Source organism: Stegastes partitus, unplaced genomic scaffold, assembly GCF_000690725.1.
Source record: "Stegastes partitus isolate 25-593 unplaced genomic scaffold, Stegastes_partitus-1.0.2 Scaffold764, whole genome shotgun sequence".
Taxonomy (NCBI): domain Eukaryota; kingdom Metazoa; phylum Chordata; class Actinopteri; family Pomacentridae; genus Stegastes; species Stegastes partitus.
This window is the reverse complement of record NW_007578495.1, coordinates 237,394-253,870: the sequence shown is the minus strand read 5'-3', so window position 1 is coordinate 253,870 and position 16,477 is coordinate 237,394. Positions and strand designations below refer to the sequence as shown.

The window sequence follows — 16,477 nt, the reverse complement described above, 5'->3', positions numbered from 1 at the left end:
CCCCCCTCCACTGCATGCATGATGCTGGATGTATGGTCTCGCTTCTGCCCCCTTACTCTTTTTTTTGTTGTTGTAAAGTCTATGTTGGCTGAGCCTCATATCTGTGTGAACTCTGTGTTCACCTTTGAAGTTCTCCACCATGCATCTCTGCAGCCCCTCTGCCCCTCCCCGTCTCTCCCACCGCTTTGATTCCCTTTCTTGTTACAGGGAGTTGGCTGATCCACAGATAATGCCACTCAGTCTCTTTTTCGAGGCTACATGTTACTTGAAAACACAACCAACATGACTCAGGTGCAGCGCAAACAGAGAAATACTTAATCTTGCTTGATCTGCTGCGCGTTTCATTTGATGATTTGCACACTCAGACGCAAGAGGCTGTGGAATAATATCAAACAGCGGGGGAGAAACGCACACTGGGTACAGAAAATGACTCCCATAATTGTCCCAGTTACTTTGTTTGCTCTGGATTATTGGTGTGCTTTAGCCAGTCTATTGCTTTCACTTTTTACTGCATGTCACCAATGTGCTGAAATAGCACAGTCGCTTTGAAGGAGCACAGGTGGATTAAAACAAGCCTCACGTTTGCACGCCGGTGACAGTTTGACTGGTTGAAGGACAATACAGCCAGAGCTCTTCACTGCCTTTTACTGCATTCACAAACAGTAGCAGCCGCCACAGACGTTACCGTCTACACATCTGGGTCATGTTAGTACAACAGCATCTTTCTTTTCAGGCTTCAACTTTGTATTTATATACTTTTCAGGGACATTACTCATTCGGGTTTGATCTCCTTTGTGGTTTGAAAGATGCATTTTATCCACTGATGCTACAAATTAAAAACAACTGCAACTGGATTTGTGAAGTTAACAATCAAGTCTCACTAGACTTAAGAATATCTTTGTAAAAGGACAATGAAGTCTCACGTATAGTAACTATTGTGTAACTGTAACTCGTGTCCATGTTGGCTTAAAAGTTGAAACTGGAACTTTATCCTTGCCTTTGGAACATATTGTGCGACATAATCTGACTATTACAAGCAATAAGCAAGTAAATAATAAAATGAAACAAAATGTCAATATAAATTCACTGTGTTTTTAATTTACACTAAACCAAGGTGCAAAAAGGCCCCAAAAACACACTTCAGCAATGTGAATATTTAATAAGAAAGAAACATTTTTGGTCACAAACTAGGACAAAAAATGGATTTCCAATCTTGCAAAGATATCCAGTAGAGCACACTTGTACTTTTTTGTGCAAGTACACCAAGAAAATGTAGAACTGTTCCTACTGCACCTAGTATCCATGAACCAGCAACAACAACAATAATTAGTTGTGTAAATTCCTCAAAATACATCCAGAAAAGAATCTACACATGCTATCCATCCATCCATTATCTATACATCGCTTAATCCTCACTAGGGTCGTGGGGGGCTGGAGTCTATCGCAGCTGACTCAGGGTGAAGGCAGGGGACACCCTGGACAGGTCACCAGTCTATCACAGGGCTACACTGAGAGACAGACAACCAAGCACACTCACATTCACACCTACTTAGAAAAACCAATTAACCTCAACATGTTTTTACCTTGTGGGAGGAAGCCGGAGAACCCGGAGAGAACCCACGCTGCACGGGGAGAACATGCAAACTCCACGCAGAAAGATCCTGGGTGTTCTCAACAGGACTTGAACTGGCGACCTTCTTGCTGCGAGGCAACAATGCTAACCACTGCGCCATACACATGCTAGCGAAAGACAGTTTGTTTTGTTTTCAGCAAGCAAGTCACATAAACTTGGCATTAATATGATAAACTGAGGTAGAAACTGACACAAGATGGTGCCCTACAGATCCTGAATTAAAAAATGTGGTGTGTTTGGCGCCACTAGAGGCACGTTTAGCTCAACGCATCAACACTCGAGGTTCAAACCAAGAAAAGAAGCTCTAAGTCGTTACAACCCAGCATACTTAGGTCCGATTCATTCCGATGCTTTGTCATGTAATTATATTGCATTGTGGTTGTAAAAATATAATTTCATTAACCATCATCAGAGAAAATTTAAATAGTTTCTTCAACTTGTGTGTCCGTCCACATGTGTGTGTGTTTGTGTAAATGTTGCGTGTGCACATCTGACAGTGTGAACGAGTGATTCTACGGGAAATGATAAATGGCTTATTTCGACCTCCCAGCTGTTTGGCCCGTTCGTATAAGCCAACGACTATGGCTTTGTCAGCAGAAACAAATGATCTATCAACACACACACACACACACACACACACATACATTTGTGCAGCCTGGTCAGTGGTGAGTATGATGGATTGGACCTGAGGTGTGTCTTGTCTCGGTTATTGATAGGCAGGTATTGGAGTGGCAGCATGAAATATTAATAGACTGGAGCTAAACGCTGATCAGACGAGGACTGAGAAGGAGAAAGAGAAGGGCAACAGGGCAAGCAGAGGCTCAGCAGCATCTAGAAAACGATGAGCACTATTAGAAAAGCAAGCATTCGCATTTGTGCGTCTGAGAATTTAAAATATGCACAATATCGGTATCAAATTTATTCTTTTCTCAATGGAAATTCCCTCCATCTTTCATACATTTCACACACACACACACACACACACATATATCTTTTTTTTTTTTTCTGTCTTTCTGTCACTCTAACCCACATCCTGTTGTGGTTCTTGTTCTCCCCTCTGCTTTGATATCTGAGAACCGCTGACTTTTGTGGACGGACAAGGCGCACCTTTGTCTCTGCCACACTGCACGAGTGTTTGTCATCATTTTTCTTTTTTCTGAGGAAATCAGTGCGTGTTTGACTGCGTGAGGGTTCTTAGTGCGGCACCGATAGCAACTCTCACGCTCAGTAATCCCCTGCCAAGAATTTGTCCTCAGTGATGCACTTTAAACAGCAAAGAGGGTTGAAACATCCCACCGCTATTAGATGCAGTGTGTGTGTGTGTGTGTGTGTGTGTGTGTGTGTGTGTGTGTGTGTATTGACGCAGCACTGCAGAACAATCTATACTAATGATTTCCCATAGACACCTCAAGTTGATCTGAGAACCAGGGAGGATGGGAGGGAGAGAAGTCAAAAGAGACGAATGACGAGGTGGAAGGAGAGCAGGAAGGACGAGGCAGAACAGAGGAGGAGCAGCGGGACGTTATAGAAGGATTATTACCGACATTACAGTATTGAATCCACGAGTCACACTTGAAACATTACCTAATATTTCTTATGGTGCAGTTTAGAGCAGCCCTCTTGGGGTTTAAAGGTTATTAACGATGTTATTAATGTTTAAAAAAAAAAAAATCACTAAATACTTTGGTGATGAATTATTAACCAGCAATACTTGCTCTTTTCCTCGTGAGTCATTAGTAGTCAAGCCAATAACAAAATGCTAATGAGGTTCTCACTGAGCCTGCAGGTATAAATATAAGCCATAATAAAATGTTTCTCACTTTCTTAAAAGTTAAAAAAGTCATTTTTAGATTTAAATGTCAGCTGTCATTTTGGTAAATATTAGGCCTCCAGACTTTGAAACTCGCTCCAGTGGTTTGTTTAAGAATTTGCCAAAGATGCACCAGTCACCAGAGGCAGAAACTGGAAAAGCAGACAGGCTTACATATGCGGTGTACGTGAGTTTAAAACTGTGCTCGACGTGTCATGTTTAAAAGTTTACCAAAAATAAACTAAAAAAGGAAAACTGCTGAGCTCTGCAGCACAACTGAGCAGTGACAGCTCTAATCAACAGTCACATGACTGAAATTCAGACATTTTTCAGTTTAACTGCAGGCTGTGTTTTAACATCCATCCATTATCTATACCTCACTAATCTCACGAGGGTCGTGGGGGGCTGGAGTCCATCCCAGCTGACTCAGGGTGAAGACAGGGGACACCCTGGACAGGTAACCAGTCTACACTTAGAGACAGACAACCAAGCACACTCACATTCACACCTACGGACAATTTAGAATCACCAATTAACCTCAACATGTTTTTGGACTGTGTGGGAGGAAGCCAGAGAACCCGGAGAGAACCCACGCTGCACGGGTAGAACATGCAAACTCCACGCAGGAAGATCCCGGGTGTCCTCACCGGGACGCGAACTGGCGACCTTCTTACTGCGAGGCAACGGTGCTTGCAGCCCAAGATACATACAGCATGGTGAAATATTTAAATGTAAAACATAGAGTTTAGAGAGGTTGTAAAAGTCTGAAAAGGCCCAGTCAAATAGCCTGTACAGCATGTGGAGCCACCATTTTCCCCTAAGTGTTGGTAACACTACTACTACACTACTCCATTGTTAAGAGATTCATGAACCTATAACTAACTCTCCAGTGTCACCTTCAAGACTTGCATACAATGTTAAGATAAGCTTAAAAAACTTGTGATTGACATTTTTTACACAAGAAAAGAAACATCTTATTCACATTTGTTTATACTTAGTAAGAATTTCATTGCACAGTGCAACTGTCTGTGCATATGACAGTAAACCTCTTGAATCTTGACTCTAACAGTGAGTGTTTCTGTTGCATGTATGCACGAGTGTGTGTGTGTTTGAGAAGCCTTGAACCTACACAGTGGAATTTCCTCCAATCACTTCACATTGTTCACACGAACAACGAGTCAAAGACGACAGGGCGGCGCAGAAACCCTCCACACCCTTCAGGGTGTCTCGGAGGAACCATAAGCACTTCCAGGTCAAAAGGCCAGCACACACACACACACACACACACACACACACACAGCAGAAAACTCAACAGGTCACCATGCACTAAACACATCTAAAAATTGCATATGTCAAGAGGCAAGTGAATCTTTTGGGGAATGAAGACTGGAGTCTATTTGGTCTCTCACTAATAAAGCAGCATTCATTAAACTGGTAAAAGCTCACCGTTGCTCAGTCGTCCTCTCAAGGACAGTCTGACCTCAGTGACAATGATAATAAAAGATGAGGCCAAAGAGCCTGAGAACCATCCATCTCTATTAATCCTGCCAGGTTTCCTGGGCCTGACAGAGGGAAATCACTAATAGAGGAGCAGTGATAAGCACACAGCAGGGGCACAGAGGGATGGGACCAGTGAAAATATGCTTTCCTTTTTATATTGGAGGGATTTATTTTAACCCAGTGAGCTGAGTGAATCTGTCCACCGTGAGTTCAGCTTAACAAATATTCGTATTCATTAGCCGCTTGGTAACTCTCTCTGTGTGGATACGTGCAGGGCAGGTAATGTAGGGTGAATCTATTTAGAGGTTTTGCTTGCAACTGCCTGATTTAGAAGACGAGACCAACAAGAAATGCACAGTCATTATACTAAAACAATGAACTGCAAAAAGCCTAAAGAGATGAACCAAAAATTGTTTGACGGTTCAATATAAGAGTCAATTTTTCTCAATTTGCAAAACCAAAACAATTATAAGCTCTAATCTTATCATTTAATGATCTAATAATCTTTTATTCATGAATGATTGCTTACATGTTTATTCAGTGTGTTTTCAGACAAAGACAATGCCGATGTTTTCAGGCTGAACTCTGGTTTCAGTGATGGGACTTTAGTGCAACATGACTGAAGTGAAAAATACATACTTGAGGTTCTTATTAAGAAACGAGTGACAGTCTGAGAAGAAGCTCATTTCTCTGCAAGGATTTGAGGACTTCTGTAGATTCTGTAGGGGTTTTGTGTTCACTGTCAGGTCATAAATAATCAGTCATTCTTGTTCTTCTCTGGGAGAGAAAGAGATCTGAGCCAACAATGCAACAAAGTATTTGGTTTATTTTCTGAGGTGAGAAGAGTCACGGCAATATCGAATGGTTTTGAACGGCTTTTACCAGGTTTTTTTTTTTTTTTTTTTTTACAATTTACTGTGATTTTTACATTTTTGCCTGGTTTGTTAAACTACAAATAATAATGATTAAAGTCACAGAAAAAAAATAAAATAACATTTAAAAATAAATAAATACGTTATATATATGAAAAAGACAAGAAAAAATATGTAAATTAAAGACTGTAAAGTGGTTAAAAAATATAACTGTTATTTTGCATTTTTCCTGTTTTCCTAAATTACAGATAATAGTTAATAAAATCTAGAGAAAAAAGTAATAATTTACACATTAACTATGAAAAAACAAAAAGCGGCCAACTGCTGTAAATGATGTCTACATCAAAAATCTGTACTTTTACAAAAAAATTACTTCATTGCTGTATAATGTGTGACCTCAAATGACTGTATTTAAATCCACTAAAATGTCATTTATTTAAAAAACAGACATCTGCCATTATTTTTTTTTAAAAATTCATTTAAAATACATGTTGTTTATACATTTTAGAAAAAGATGCATATTGAAGATAGAAAAATGGTAAATACTTTTAGAGTATTATATTGTTATTTTATGTATTTGTCCTGTTTGATAAATTACAGATAATAATTGCAAAAATCATGGAGAAAAAAAATGTTAATTTATACGGTAACCAATAAAATAAAAACAAAACAGGCCAAGACTGTAAATGATGTCCACGTCGAAAATCTGTCTCTACAAATAATAAAGTAAAAATAAGTAATTTGTTCTTTTACAATATGTGTCTGTAAAATTACAGTTTAACTCCATTGAAAATATGATTTTCCTTTTATTTTTACATTTGTTTAAAATTACAATAGTTCATCATTTTTTAATGCTTTTTTTTTCTGACAACCTCACTGACAAATTTGAACAATGTTCTTTTACATATTTTTACATTTTGTACAGTGCAATATGGGTCTATCCTGTAACTGAATGGAAACTTAAAATAAAAGGACAAAACCAGATATGTTTTCATATGTAGTCACAGTTACGTAGTTATGTTAAATGTGAGAGAGAGAATCAGACTTGTAGGTGTGAGAAAGAGGCCTTCAGGTGCTGCATTAGAGGAAACAGCCATGATGAGGGTTGTGAACTACATTCAGGCTGCTGGCTGTGCAGAAACAACCAGCGTGTTTACACAGTTCAGTAGGGTACATGAAGCTGAGACTCACGGTCACATGACCCTGTGTTTGGTGTGTGTGTGTGTGTGTGTGTTGGTGTGTGTGCGTCCATATGTTATCAAAAGGAAGCGATTATAACTTGGTCGGGGTGAAACCTACTTCAGACTTCAGCTGCTATTGTTCAGCCCTTCCTGGTTGTTCCAGAGGAAGACGAGGCTCCATCACTGTCACAGCTTTTGTCAACCTCGCCTGCTCTCTCTTTCTTCTCTTTCACTTGTTTGATCCATTTATTTACGTCGTTTTTTTTTCTCTCTTTTTAGTCCCAGCGACGCAGCTAAAATCAAAACCTACTCTGAGAAAAGTTGTTTGGCAGACATAAAGGTCTAAATTAAATTCACTTTAAACTTCCTGTGATTTACCACTGATTTACATTTCATCACCATTTGGCAGCTTCAACAGACACAAATGCAGACAGTTGTGTTGTGCTGCCATCTACTGTCAAAGACGCAGCATGGTTGCATGAAGTCCACTAAGCTGCCCACTGTGGTCTTTAAGCTGGTTCTTTTTTATGATTTTCACATTATCCATCCATTATCTATGCACCGCCTAATCCTCACTGGGGTCCCAGCTGACAGGGGACACCCTGGACAGGTCGCCAGTCTATCACAGGGCTACACTTAGAGACAGACAACCAAGCACACTCACATTCACACCTACGGACAATTTAGAATCACCAATTAACCTCAACATGTTTTTGGACTGTGTGGAAGGAAGAACCCGGAGAGAACCCACGCTGCACGGGGAGAACATGCAAACTCCACGCAGGAAGATCTCGGGTGTCCTCATCAGGACACGAACCGGCGACCTTCTTGCTGTGAGACCACGATGCTAACCACCGAGCCACCTTGTAGCCCATTTTCACATCAGAACGATTTCTGTTCAACCATCTCTGCTTTGCTCCAGATTTTTTTAAAGCATAAAATTTGGATATTTGTAAAAGTTGAAAATTATTTTTAAAAGATTTGCTTAATTATGATGAAAGAACCATTCTGAAACTTCAGAAGTATTTTCTACTTGGATAAGGGCATCAAGAAATGTTATTGTTTTTGTGGTACAATTTTTCACACCTGGTGCAACCCAGTATTTCAAATTTAAAAAGTATTTAATATATTTTGATTTTTGACAAAATTTTTGACCCGACTCCGGATAAGCGGGAGAAGATGGATGGATGGATGGATATTTTAAAATGCAGCTACACGTGATTTAGTAGAATAGTTGACTTCTTTATTTTTCTGTTAACAAGTGCTCAAACATAGGACTTTATCTGATCTACTTGTACAATATTGCAGATTTAAAATTAAAGGCGAGATGAGAAATAAGAGTGAAAATTTCAGGCTTTTGTTTTTAATAGTTCCTGAGATGTTGTCATTCAAGCATCACTTTAAATTTAAATGAGGGAATTAAACTGCTCAAAGTGGGTTAATTTTTATTTCAAATATCAAGCTAAAAATTCACAGACACCATTTTAAATAACAATAGTTTATCGTTAAAAAAAAGAGCAAATCAGAGATGGTCGAGCAGAAGGCCCCTGATGATTTGAGATGGAATGACTTTGTCTTTTTAAACAGCAAATAAATTAAATGTTACTGAAACACTCAGGAGCTTAAAGGTTTGGCTGAAATGCACACAGGTGCTGGAGAATGACTCAATTACACCTGATCTGATTCACCTGAGGCGGCCCTGCCAGTTATAACCTCCCCTCAGTGGGTTTCATTCAGTTTTCATCAGTGTGATCCAGCAGCTCAGACGTGTCCACCGTGCATCAAAGTCCAACATGCCCACCAAGAATGTCACCGACGAGCGCCTCTCCAAGTTTAAGAACAAGGGGAAGGATCCGGCAGTAAGTTGACAGTTCTTCTACAAAATCACACACACAAGTGTTTTAAACTAAACTGCGTCGTCACGTTTTGCAGAAACTCCGAGAGAAAAGGATCACGGAGTGCGTGGAGCTGCGCAAAGCTCACAAGAATGAAAGTTTCCTGAAGAGGAGGAATTTAACTCTGTCGTCTCTCCCGGACGAAGAGGGTCTTTCTCCAGACCACTTGTCTGCAGAGACGGTCGGTTCACAGAAACATTTGATTACGTTCATATAAACTCGTGCAGTACTGAACAGCATGTCTGTCATCCAGGTGACTCCTGCGTCCATGGAGGAGATCATTCGAGACGTGAACAGCGAGAGCAGAGAGGCCCAGACCAGAGGCTGTCAGGCAGCCAGGTGAGGAGTCGGGGGTGTTCCTCACATGTGAGGCCTGGACTTTATTCTGTCAAGTCATAAACAAGGAGCTTCTTAGTTTTTAATCTGGTGGTTGGGGGGAAAAAAAACATTATTTCAAGCTTGTTGCATGCAAACAATGCAAAATAATGTTCCATTACTTGAAATTGCACTCTTAAAAGTAATCCAAAGGACCTCCACCACTTACTAAAAGCATGACTGCAAGATTTTATTTATTTTTTATTTAAATCTACTACTACTTTATGAATTTAGATAGACCTTTTAAGTTGAAAACATGATTTTAATTGGGTTGTGTTGTCATGATATTGGTAACTGTGTCAACTTATTAGTATGTAAGACTTAAACTCCAATTTCCACACTGAATAAAACTACAGTATTTTTTTTTTCTTCACCCTGATATCAGAATTTCAAGTCTCCTACCTACTTGACACTGGAGCAACTTTTATTTATTTATTTATTTATTTGCATTTGCCAACCTGAAAACTTAATGAAGTACGAACACGGAATTTCATTTAAAATGTGGAAATACAACATTCGTAAGCTTAATTTTTGCAAACCAACTTAAAAACCTGTTTACACTATCAATACAAGTGGCCATTCCTCTGACTCGGTTTAGTTTGTAAACATAATTTCATTAGAAGCAGTCGTAACTCAAAGGCGGATGTAGATCAATGCAATACATTTTTAGTAGTTGTACCTAAACATTAATTTTTTAGAGTGTAATGAAGGTAGGAAAATACTTGAAGGTATAATTTGTCCACCTTCCCTCAGAAAACTGCTTTCTCAAGAGTGTAACCCTCCGCTGAAGGAAATCATAGACGCCGGCCTTCTCTCCCGCTTCGTGTCCTTCCTGTCGATGGACGATGAGCCGGCGCTGCAGTTTGAAGCAGCCTGGGCTCTGACCAACATCGCCTCTGGGACGTCCTGGCACACGCAACAGGTGTCTGTATCTGAACTTTTGTTTTGGAAAAGCATGACTCGCTCAGGGTTTAACGTGACAAACTGTGTTTTACAGTGACTTGGATTTTCATGGTGCATGATGGCCTGCAGAAATCTTCTCTCCCTATTCTGAAATCATCCATCATCTATACACTGTTTAATCCTCACTAGGGTCACGGGGTTGGCTGGAGTCTATCCCAGCTGACTCAGGGTGAAGGCAGGGGACACCCTGGACAGGTTGCCAGTCTATCACAGGGCTACACTTAGAGACAGAAAAGCACATTTACACCTACGGACAATTTACAATCACCAATTAACCTCAGCTTTGTACTGTGGGAGAGTCGGAGAACCCACGCTGCATGGGGAGAACATGCAAACTCCACACAGCTGTGAGGTGACGGTGCTAACTACCGAGCCACTGTGCAGCCTTTTATGCTGAAATCAATTTTAAACCACATTTCTGCCCTCAGGTGGTGGAACATGGGGCTGTACCAGCTTTCATCTCCTTGCTGGCCTCACCGATGCTGCACATCAGTGAACAGGCTGTCTGGGCTCTTGGAAACATTGCAGGTAAAAGTCTAAGTTAGAGAAATGTGATGTTATCCTCATGTCCAAAGTTAATTTAATGAGTATGTTCAGTAGAAATGCTTTCCAAAAGACCCCTTGATGTGGTTGTGGAACTTAGATTAAGGGATAAGACTCTGGTCAGGTTGGTATCATAAATAAAGGGGCAGTGTTAAAATCTAAATGTACACATGTCTAAGTGTCTGGCTTAATGGCACAAAATGTAACGACTGGACAGGTGACGGTTCGGCTTTTCGAGACGTCCTGATTGAGTGCAATGTCGTCCCGGCCTTGCTGGCTCGCATCTCCCCCGACACGCCAGTAAGTCAAAGCTTCACCAGCTCAGAATGATACAAGTGCATGATTGTTTTTCTCTTTCAAACATATGATTAGGGGAACATTTCCTTAAATTCAACTTCTTTACTGAACCCTAAAGCTTAGCATCAGCAGGTAGCTCAACCAGACAACCAGCAGGCACTTTTTACAACTTTATGCTTCAGTTTGACAAGACTGCCACAGTTAATAGCTAGACAGCAGGGAGGTGTTTGTCTTGAGACCCTTACAGATGTTCAGCAAACACATCTGTAATACCATCTCATTAAACTGGAACCAACCAGGCACTACAGCAGGGAGGTGTTTTGTCTTGAGACCCTTACAGATGTTCAGCAAACACACCTGTAACACCATCTCATTAAACTGGAACCAACCAGGCACTACAGCAAATCCACAACACATTTTCAGACATGCATGGTCCTTGATTAACAGATTAACTTAAACCAAGCATAGGCCTGTTTCTAATGAGATGTTACTTGTTGGGCACATCAGCTTAGCATTGCACTCCTGTAAACTATCTGCATCATGGATAGTTTTAAGAAGTGTAAACTGATGTATGAAGACATGTTTTATTCAACACTTCCCTGAAAAGCTTGGGTGCATTTTCTACATACTTAGAAAGTAGCTCAACCATCCTTAGTTTGGCAATTTGAGTGTAATGCTAGTAGTGGGAGAGTGTCAATATGGACCTGAAATCAAGTTCTTCAGTGTTGTTAAAAGGTGTATTGGGTACTGTCAGTCAACTGTAAAGATGATCTCCACACTTGATGTCTGTTTTTAACAAGTTGTTTACTCTTCTGTGGAAGCTGACATTACTTGAACATTTATCAGCAGCTCCAGGCTATTTCACTGGTAGCACGAGTGGTCGTACCTCTGACCTCGCCACAGGCAAAACATATGATTTTCTGAACATTTTCTTATTGAAAGATTCTACAGTTTACCAATGTTCCCTAAACCCCTCACATTGCAGGCTGTGGTAGCTGCTGCTTGTTTGCTGCAATGTGGTCAGACAGGTGTCCAAAAATGACCCTGAAAAGACTAAACTAGGGTGTTCTAATGTCAGATTTGTCCCAGATAAAATGGGGATTTTTTTTTTCTGAATGTGTTTTTCTTTAAATGGAAAAATGATGAATACACATGGGCTCAGTTTTCATGAAAAGACTACATTTTTAAGCATAAATACCACAGTACACCAAAGTTATAGAAGTTTCCACCCCTGTGGTTAACACAGTAGCTGCCTTTGCCAGTTAAAGCGATTCTAATACAGCTTAATGATCACCACGCACTCTCACCAATGCAACCACTTGAAATCAGTCTGGAGCCCTGATCAGTATTTCTGCATATGCAAGAGGCCTTCACAAAATCTAACAAATGCCTATAATCAGAGTTTGATGTATAAAGTTGCTGTGGCATAAGCCCAAACATCACTGCTCTCCATTACTCATGACTGTCCATAACTGCAGGTTGGCTACCTGCGTAACCTAACATGGACATTGTCCAACTTGTGCCGAAACAAGAACCCATTTCCACCCTTGTCTGCAGTCCTGCAGGTAAGTGAAACCACATCTTCATAACAGTTGCAGCAAAGCTTGCCATTCGATTTCACAGAAGAAACTTTTAGTCCAGAAAGGCGCCATACTACCAGATCAATGTGCTGTCATTCCTTCAGGTGCTTCCTTCTCTGATCCAGTTGCTCCATCACAGTGATAAGGACATCTTGTCTGACGCATGCTGGGCCATCTCCTACCTCTCAGATGGCGACAATGACCGCATCGATGTTGTCGTGAAAACTGGCATTGTTCCTCGACTGGTGCAGCTCATGAACCACGAGGATCTCAGCGTCATGGTAGTCCTCTTGGATCATTAACCCACACACATGCTCTTACACTTGAACCAAACCTTAAACACCATGGACTTGAAGGTTTATGCTACACAGATGAGACATTCAAGATCTGTAATTTCTCTGTGAGAAACTATGATTAGATTGTTGCTTCCTTAATGACAGTAGTAGTTTGTGGTGTTGCTGAATAAAGGACATGTTTAGTTTTCTCAAGTTAGTCTTCAAAAGTTTGACACAGCTAAGTGATCCTTATTCTATCTTCCTGACCTCCAGACGCCATCTCTCCGCTCCATCGGGAACATCGTGAGCGGCTCCGATGTGCAAACCCAGATGGCGATTGATGCCGGCGTTCTGAACATCCTGCCCCAGTTAATGAGGCACAAAAAGGCCAGTGTGCAGAAGGAGGCAGCGTGGGCTTTGTCCAACATTGCTGCAGGACCTTGTAATCAAATTCAGCAACTGATCACCTGTGGTCTGCTTCCTCCTCTGGTAGAACAGCTTAAAAATGTGAGTAGCCTTCGAATTTGTTGAATGTCATGCTCGAATAGCCATCAAGACTTTTATTACACAACCTAACTGACAAAACGGATTAGTCACTAATTCCGCCAGTGCTTTCCCTAAGAGTCAAAATGTCCCAAATAGGTAAATGTCTATCAACAACTTGTCAGGTCATTTTTGGAATTAAACCAGAAGCTGTTTGAAAGGCTTGTATTTAATCCACCAGCATTGTTTGTAGTCAATTTGGTGCTTAAGGGATAAAACTTGTGCTGATTTTCTTTCAGCTTCATTCTGAGTCAGCCTGTCTTCAGTAATCCCTCTCCTGTGAAAATGTATTTCAAATATGACCTTTTCTTTATCACAAAAAATGTGTTTCAGATTCTTCAAATGTACAAAACCTTAAATTGTGTGGGAATTCTAAATCACAGTATTTGCCATCTTCTGTCAGGGTGACTTCAAGACTCAAAGGGAAGCAGTGTGGGCAGTGACAAACCTGACCAGCGGGGGCACTGTGGAGCAGGTGGTCCACCTGGTGCAGATAGGAGCACTGGAAGCAATTATCAACCTGCTGCAGGTCAAGGATGCAAAAGTCATTCTGGTCATACTGGATGCCATCAACAACATCTTCATGGTGAGGGCAGGCAACTTGGGAGATTAGGAAACTTGAACTCGTGCAACAAATTTGGTAAAAGCTCGACTACATGTAGAGAAAACCAAAAACGAAATGGGTTTAATCAACAACGTGACTTTTCAGGCAGCAGAAAAGCTTGGTGAGACAGAGAAGCTGACCCTGTTGGTGGAAGAGCTAGGAGGACTGGACCGCATCGAGATGCTGCAGAACCATGACAATGAGCTGGTGTACCAGTCTGCACATAACCTCATCGAGAAGTACTTTGGTGATGTAAGCTGACTTTCTTTGTCACGTATTCATGTCATGTCTGAAGTTGAGGTTGCACAATTTGACTGTTTTTCCTTCTAGGGTGATATCGAAGGAGTCAAGGTTGACACGACACAGGATGCCTTTGCATTTCAGAGCCCTGATGTTAAGAGAACCTTTGAATTTTAAACTCAAACTTGGCTATTGTATGTGTGTTTAATGTTCATGTTAAAACAAATAAATTTACTTGTGTATTAAAGTCTCAAACTGATGGCATAAATGATATAAACTGAAAGGGACACTAGGTATGCAGCTATAGGCAGGTCCAAAGCTGCATATTTTTCAAACCATCCATCCAAGATCTATGCACCGCTTAATCCTCACTAGGGTCGCGGGGGGGCTGGAGCCTATCCCAGCCGACTTAGGGCGAAGGCAGGGGACACCCTGGACAGGTCACCAGTCTATCACAGGGCCACAGACAACCAAGCACACCTACGGACAATTTAGAATCACCAATTAACCTCAACATGTTTTTGGACTGTGTGGGAAGAAGCCGGAGAACCCGGAGAGAACCCACGCTGCACGGGGAGAACATGCAAACTCCACACAGAAAGATTCCGGTGCCCCCACCGGGACACAAACCGGCAACCTTCTTGCTGCGAGGCAACAGTGCTACCAACTGCGCCACCCTGCAGCCCATAACCCTAAACCAATGTAACAAATTTAAAGCAGGCAAACAACTGCTGCTGCTGCCAAAGCAGGAAAAGGAGTGATGCCAGAGTAATGAGTTTATTATCGCCAGCCAATCATTAAGACACGAGTACATCTGAGTAACTGGGCTTCAGTTGTGTACTCCATTGAATGAGTTTCTTAGATGTAGATGGCATTTTAAACAACTTCAGCTGAAGTGTTGAACTTGCTTGGGAGTGGAAGGAAAAAAAGAGCAAATGCAAACCAGTAAGTAGGCCTAAATCTCAGTCATTAAGCACAAAACTTTTGTGCTTAATTGGTCAATTTAAGGATTTTATTGCTATATAAAGGCCTAAAAAAAAGTTGAAATTTCTTTGTCAACAAGGAAAAAGAATACTGCCACTGTATTGTCACTGACATCATTTATGCTTGTCAGGTGAAGACAGTTTCGCTCAATCTTAATCTGAAATGTTGCTGAAAGTGGGCATTTCTGAAATGGCATTAGTTTCACTACAACACTGTATTGTCCATGTAAAATCCCAGATGGTGTAGAGCCACTTCCTCCACTATCAGCTGGCTTTTTTTTTTTTTTTTGCAACTCACTCAGTTGCCTGTTTATTTGGCACATTTTTCTTAACCTAATGTATTCTAAAACAAACCCTTCATGAAGGTTATCGGTATTTCGTTAGTACTTCTCATAGTTTAATCATAGCAACTGGACTTGCTTGAGTTCCTTGAAGATGTTTCATCCAAGAGGCTTCATCAGTTCTGACTGACCAGTTGGGAGATGCATATACTTATATCCTAAAGGAGCCATTAACACCTGAGTTTCAGTTTCAATTGGGGGATTTGTTGCTTCTCGCCCTCGTTATGAGTCGTTAGTGCTCCCCCTGCTACACAGGGGTTCGTTAAGGTCTTTTGTGGCTATGTGTGAATAAACTTCATTGACATCCAGTAGGCTGTAGTTTGTGCAGCTGTTACACAAGAGCTTTATTTAGCTTACCCTCTGATATAAATGGGGTAGAAAAAAAACACAGAAACCTCTTTTAGCATCCATCCTAATGACCGTATAGTTGACGCGTCACTTAAAAAGGTATGAAACACTACACTCAGATCAACTGACTTCAGTGAACATGACTGATTTTTGACTTAATTGTGGTGTTAATGCATAACTGAGTGACATTACTGCATGATCATGATCCTGAATCACTTTTTTTTTGGTTCATAAACCATTTCTGACTTTCTAAGATTTAACGATGAAATGAGAGTTTAATGACTGCTGTTAAAGGGACTTACCAAAGGAAGGAAGAACTCTTAACTGGTTAAACATGTATTTCATCAGACTGGTGATTCTGTGAAATCTTCGTTTCAGTTTCTCTGGAACTAAAAGGAAATCTTCAGCTTACAAGCAAAAAATGGGAGCGGTCATCCTAATACATGCTGACTGATCACTCGTGACAAACTTTTTTGTTTAAGGCAGATAAATGA

General features: G+C 40.8%; 1 protein-coding gene across 1 annotated transcript; it reads left to right on the top strand.

Annotated features, from left to right (window-relative positions):
- Positions 1-8,789: 8,789 nt before the first annotated feature.
- Positions 8,790-14,488, top strand: kpna7 (karyopherin alpha 7 (importin alpha 8)). The gene is made up of 12 exons (XM_008291823.1): positions 8,790-8,855; positions 8,929-9,072; positions 9,145-9,230; positions 10,020-10,188; positions 10,658-10,757; positions 10,990-11,072; positions 12,548-12,634; positions 12,754-12,930; positions 13,198-13,431; positions 13,871-14,053; positions 14,177-14,323; positions 14,402-14,488. Exons 1-12 carry the CDS (start codon positions 8,790-8,792, stop codon positions 14,486-14,488), a joined length of 1,563 nt encoding a protein of 520 aa, XP_008290045.1.
- Positions 14,489-16,477: the final 1,989 nt, after the last annotated feature.